Raw genomic sequence first — 6421 nt, 5'->3', positions numbered from 1 at the left:
TATTTGCTTCCCACTCTCTTCTCCATTATAATATTCAGATTACTGAGGATTTGTATTGTTTTGCAAAGTGTTGTTTTTTTTTTTTTTACTTTTTTTTCTACCATGAGAGAGAGAGAGAGAGAGAGAGAGAGAGAGAGAGAGAGAGAGAGAGACCCTATTTTTTCAAATAAAACAAACAGAAAACCTTGTTAGAATCATAGACTTTAGGAAATTTTTTTTTTCCGATTATTTTGAAGCCGCTCATGAAGAAAAATAACGTGAAATAGAAATATGCATTCTCCATTCTACGAAACAAAAACCAGACAGAAAATCTTATCAAAACCACAAAATTGAATTAGAAAAACAATTATAATATCGTTTTGATTATTTTGAAACAGTTAAAGACGAAAAACAGAATAAAATTAAAAAAATAGAAAATGCTTTAAAATTTTTCGGTGCATTTTAATTTTTTAGTAAAAATAAACAGGGAAGCTGTCCAAACCCCCCGCCAAAAATAAATAAATAAATAAATAAATAAATGTGTTTATATTTTGTATTATTTCAAAAGCATTCAATGAAGAGAAATGACATGAAATAAAGGGAAAAAAATCTTGTCAATTGTAAAGCTCGTCACGTACGAACAGGAGGAGGCAGTAGACACCTGCCCAAACGATAATTACTCCCAGTGAGGTGTGCAGCACTGTTCAGGGGGTGCTGTGAACTTATCATTAAACCCAGCTGTGACCTCACTGAACGTTTCCCTTTGTGTCTCACAACACAAGGGGGCAGTCACAGCCTGCCCTCTAAAGACAACTCTCTTCCTCCACACAAAACTACAAGCACCTAATAACACACACACCCTTCACTCTAAAATTTTAAAATCATCATGGCGACTCCTACACCAACCTCGGAGTCCCCATCTGGGGAGGGGACCATAAATGTCCCCAGGTCGGACTGCCTTTCTGTCGACGACCCTAAGTGTCTTGACACCCCCCTCAACTTTTTCTTCATTAACTTCTGCAACATTCGCGGTCTAAGATCTAATTTTCAATCTGTAGAACACCACCTCTCCTCTTCTAAACCTCATCTTCTTTTCCTCACTGAAACTCAGGTGTCTGAGGCAACTGACAGTAGCCCCTTTTCTGTTCCCTCCTACTTTCTCTATCCTCATTTTCGATCCAAAGTTGGATGCTGCGTTTATGTGCGCAATGACTTAACCTGCTCTCGTGCCCACGCTCTTGAATCTTCCGAGTTTTCCACCATCTGGCTACGACTACAGAGTCACTCTCATACTAAATTTATCTGTGCTGTATATCTCTCACCTAACTCCTCTGACTATAAGAAATTCTTTGACTACTTAACTTCCAAAGTGGAGCACATTCTGACCCTCTTCCCTTTTGCAGAGATCTCCATTCTTGAAGACTTCAATGTTCACCACCAGCTTTGGCTTTCCTCTCCCTTCACTGACCATCCTGGTGAACTAGCCTACAACTTTGCTATCCTCCATGACCTAGAGCAATTGGTGTAACACCCTACTCGTATTCCTGACCGTCTTGGAGATACACCTAACATTCTTGACCTTTTCCTGACCTCTAATCCTGGTTATGCTGTCACCCTTTCTTCTCTGTTGGGCTCTTCCGATCACAATCTCATATCTTTATCTTGTCCTATCACTCCAATCCCTCCTCAGGATCCCCCTAAGCGAAGGTGCCTCTGGCGTTTTGCCTCTGCTAGTTGGGGGGACCTGAGGAGGTATTTTGCTGATTTTCCTTGGAATGACTACTGCTTCCGTGTCAGAGACCCGTCTTCATCTCAAGTTTCCTTTCTGACCGTTCTATTGCTGCTGTGGTAGACGGTCACTGTTCTTCTCCTAAATCTATTAACAGTGGTGTTCCTGAGGGTTCTGTCCTGTCACCCACTCCCTTCTTATTATTCATTAATGATCTTCTAAACCAAACTTCTTGTCCTATCCACTCCTACGCTGATGATACCACCCTGCACTTTTCCACGTGTTTTCATAGATGTCCAACCCTTCAGGAGGTAAACGTTTCACGCAGGGAAGCCACAGAACGCTTGACTTCTGATCTTTCTAAAATTTCTGATTGGGACAGAGCAAACTTGGTATTGTTCAATGCCTCAAAAACTCAATTCCTCCATCTATCAACTCGACACAACCTTCCAGACAACTATCCCCTCTTCTTCAATGACACTCAACTGTCCCCCTCTTCTACACTGAACATCCTCGGTCTGTCCTTTACTTATAATCTGAATTGGAAACTTCACATCTCATCTCTAGCTAAAACAGCTTCTATGAAGTTAGGTGTTCTGAGACGTTTCCGCTAGTTTTTTCTCACCCCCCCCAGCTGCTAACTCTGTACAAGGGCCTTATCCGTCCATGTATGGAGTATGCTTCACATGTCTGGGGGGTTTCCACTCATACTGCTCTTCTAGACAGGGTGGAATCAAAAGCTTTTCGTCTCATCAACTCCTCTCCTCTAACTGACTGTCTTCAGCCTCTCTCTAACCGCCGCAATGTTGCATATCTAGCTGTCTTCTACCGCTATTTTCATGCTAACTGCTCTTCTAATCTTGCTAACTGCATGCCTCCCCTCCTTCCGCGGCCTCGCTGCACAAGACTTTCTTCTTTCTCTCACCCCTCTCTAACGCAAGAGTTAACCAGTATTCTCAATCATTCATCCCTTTCTCTGGTAAACTCTGGAACTCCCTGCCTGCTTCTGTATTTCCACCTTCCTATGACTTGAATTCCTTCAAGAGAGAGGTTTCAAGACACTTATTCATCAATTTTTGACCACTGCTTTGACCTTTTTATGGGACTGGCATTTCAGTGGGCATATTTTTTTTATTGGATTTTTGTTGCCCTTGGCCAGTGTCCTTCCTACATATAAAAAAAAAAAAAACTCATTAAAACCACAAAGTGTGGGGAATGAGATATGTGTGCCGGGACTGTGCTCTTTTTATGCAGATGATGTAGTGGTTATGAGTGAATCGGCACATGAGCTCCAAAATTTGTCAGGTGTTGTAGATGGGTATGGGAGAAACTTTGAAGTGATACTTAGCAGTGAGAACAGCAAAGTAATGGTTGTGAACAGAACCTGAAGATTACAATAGGAACGAAAGAGTAGAGGAGACAAGAAGGGAATGGATGGCGTTGCTGCTGGGACTATGTAGGCTGTAGAGAGACGAATGAAAGGATGATAGTGGTAGTGAAGGAGTTTCTGGAGAAAATGTGGCGTGCCAGATGTAGAGACAATTAACGTGGAGGGTACTGTTTATTTTCTGCCTATTTTGTTGGTTTTCTTCTACAGGAGTTGCCGATCCAAAGGCCGGCTCAGGAGAAGTCCCGAGTCACCCGTAGCATCAAGATAAAGATCAAGGTCGCCGCCGCCAGCAGGCACAGTAGTAAACACGCCCCGTCTGAGCTGCCGCTGCTGCTCTCCTCGCTGCAATGTCCGCTGCTGCTGCTGCTGCTGCTGCCTCCTTCACCTGCATCACACCTCCCGTGCTGCTCGCCATTTGACAATTTTCCCAGGTAAGAGCACAGTAAAAAGAGTGGGTTTGTGCTGTTGTTGTCACACTTGAGATGTTGTGAGCTGGTTATCTGTGTAATTCCCCGTCTGTCCTGTTGTATTGAGGTCAGGTGACAGTCAGCTGGACCCTTGACAGTGCCCCGTGGTGAGAGCACAGTGAGAGGCGTGGGTGTGTGCTGTTGCTGGTAAAATTAAGATGTTGTGGGCTGGTTGTCTGTGTAATTCCCCGTCTGTCCTGCATTATTAAGGTCAGGTGACGGTCTGCTGCAACTTGGAGTGCCGGACCTCTGACAGTGCCCCGTGGTGAGAACACAGTGAGAGGCGCGAGTGTGTGCTGTTGCTGCCACACTTGAGATGTTGTGGGCTGGTTATCAGTGCAGCTCCCTGTGTGTCCTGCAGGGGTGTAGCCACTAGCCAGATGTTTGAGGGCTGTGGGGCTTACTTCCTTGGAGGCCCCCCCCCGTCTATTTTTATTTTTTTTTGCCGGGGAGGGAAAGGGAGTGGATATTTCTTTTGGAAAAGGAACATATGATTTTGGTTTATTTTGAATTGTATTTGGGGCTCTCAAATGTAAATGCTGATGTTGCTTCAATGTTCCCTCAGGAGAGTCATTGTGGAGTTAGCACCTGATCCACTAAACCTAACCTAAACACTAATACCACTTCAGTATCCTCACAGAAGAGCCAGTGTGGAGTTTGTACCTCTTCCACAAGATCTGACCTATCCTAACCTAGCCTATCCTAACCTAACGAAACCTACCATAACTTAACCTAACCTGACGTAACTTAACTTTACCAAAGCTAATCACTAATATCACTCTAATAACCCCTTGCAGAAGAGCCAGTGTAGAATTAGTGCCTCATCCACTCTACCTAACCTAACCTAACCTAACAAAACCTACCATAACTTAACCTAACCTGTCTTAACCTAACCTTAGTGCCTTATCGACTCGAGTTAACCTAACCTATCCTATCTTAACCTAACCTAACCTAACCTATCATATCTTAACCTAACCTAATGAAACCTACCTTAACTAAACCTAACCTTAACAGTAATATCACTTCAATACCAACCCCCTGCCCCCAACAGAAGAGCCAATGTGGAGTTAGTGCCACGTCCACTAGACCGTCCACACACCCCCACCTCTGATGCCACACTGACCTGCCTGCCACCGCCATGGATTTCGAGAGTCCAGACGTAGAGAAGGAGTTCCCGGGTCTCTATGCCTCTGAGTCTTCCCGCCGCAGCGATAGTGACTGTGAGTTCACTCCTTCTCTGCCACTTACCTCAGTCACCTCTCCTTTGGATTTTTATTACATTTAAGTTAGTTTCCCTGCACTGCTACATTGAAGGGTACATGAGGGGAGGAGGAAGTGGAGGATAAGATGAGAGGGTGAGTGGAAGTTACAGTGTTGAAAGGTGACAGAAGTGGATGAAGTGTAAATGAGTGGGTCACCATGCAAAGGAGTAAATGGGGATGGAAGTGGATGAGAGGTGGATGAAATGAGGATGTGAGGGTTAGCTTATATTAATACAAGAATAAATGGGTGAGAGAGATGGTTAGTACAGTTCCACACCAGAATAAATGGATGAGAAGTGGATCAGAAGTGAGAATGAGAAGCTTAGCTCAGATACAAAAACAAATGGATGAGGTGAGAATGAGAAGGTTAGCTTACACAATAATTAATGGATGGGAAGTGGATGAGATGAGAATAAGAAAGTTCACACACAAGAATAAGTGGATGAAAGAGGTGGATGAGGTGAGAATAATAGAAAGGTGGATGAGATGAGAATAAGAAGATTAGCACATATACACAAGAATAAGTGGATGAGAAAGGTGGATGAGATGAGAATAAGAAGATTAGCAGTTGTACACAAGACTAAATAGATGAGAGGTGGATGAGAAGGTTAGCACACTTAAATCCAGTAATAAGTGGCATCTCTTCTATTAAAATCTTGGGAACAGACAGCAGAGAGACACAGAAAGACTGGAATACCCATCAGAGCCACCTCCTTGACCAGTCACCCCGCCCTCTAGCCTTCTACACCTCAATCTCTTATACCTACACATCCCTATCTTGTAATGCTCTTCCTGTCATCATTATTTTGAACCTTTGTGCTGCATGTGGCTATACTTCACATCACTTGCTGCATGTTCCTGTGATTGTCTGACTGTCTGTGTGTCGACATGAGCAAAGACGACCGGTGCCTTGGGGGACAGCTGGGTCTCGGAACACGCTGCTGCTGCTGCTGCTGCTGTCAACACTCCTGATGTATTTGCAGGCTGCCGTCCCCTCTCCCTCTCTCTGCCTAAGTCTCAGGGAGGAATCTTGTTACTGCCGTCATAATAAACAACTAATTTTGTAAACATGTTTGGTATGTACTTTTTTTTTTAAGACTGGTCTTTGTTTTTATTGTTGGTTTTTGCGTATTTTATTTATCTATTTATTTATTTTTTATTCTTATTGAGTTTGATTCCCGAAATGCGTATTTCCACCCACTTTTCTCATGTGTATACTTATTTAGACCTTGTATGTAATTTTTCCGAGGTTTTTTAATTTTATTTAATTTTTATTTTTATCTGTGATGGTAATTTTTGTGTATTTCTATTGAGCCAGACTCCCAAGACGCGTTATATTTACCGCTCGTTTTATTTGATGTATTTATAAACGCTGTACTCTTCCGGCGCTTGACAATTCAGACTCCAAATAGATGTTGGTCTGTAGCTTGGCGGTGAGATATGAAAGACTTAAACTTAGAATAACAGCAACAATACTAGAGCCTAGGAATAAACTTAACATTCTTTCTGGTGCTTGAGAAATCAAATCCTATATTAATTAGTGGCTTGGAGAAGAGACCTAGAAGACTTCATCATTCCACTGGAACAACCCCAC

At 43.0% G+C, this 6421-nt stretch overlaps 1 protein-coding gene across 1 annotated transcript in view; it reads left to right on the top strand.

Moving 5' to 3' along the window:
- Window positions 1-3361: 3361 nt before the first annotated feature.
- The window catches only part of LOC135092650 (ralA-binding protein 1-like), an 8721-nt gene continuing 5661 nt past the window's right edge, over window positions 3362-6421 (top strand). Inside the window, 2 exon segments of the mRNA XM_063991251.1 lie at window positions 3362-3529; window positions 4617-4785. Of these exon segments, the coding sequence (XP_063847321.1) occupies window positions 4704-4785 (82 nt within the window). The 5' untranslated portion in view covers window positions 3362-3529; window positions 4617-4703.

Source organism: Scylla paramamosain, chromosome 40 (genome assembly GCF_035594125.1).
Source record: "Scylla paramamosain isolate STU-SP2022 chromosome 40, ASM3559412v1, whole genome shotgun sequence".
NCBI lineage: Eukaryota > Metazoa > Arthropoda > Malacostraca > Decapoda > Portunidae > Scylla > Scylla paramamosain.
Note: the sequence above shows the minus strand (reverse complement) of the source record. Positions and strands in the feature narration are given on the sequence as shown.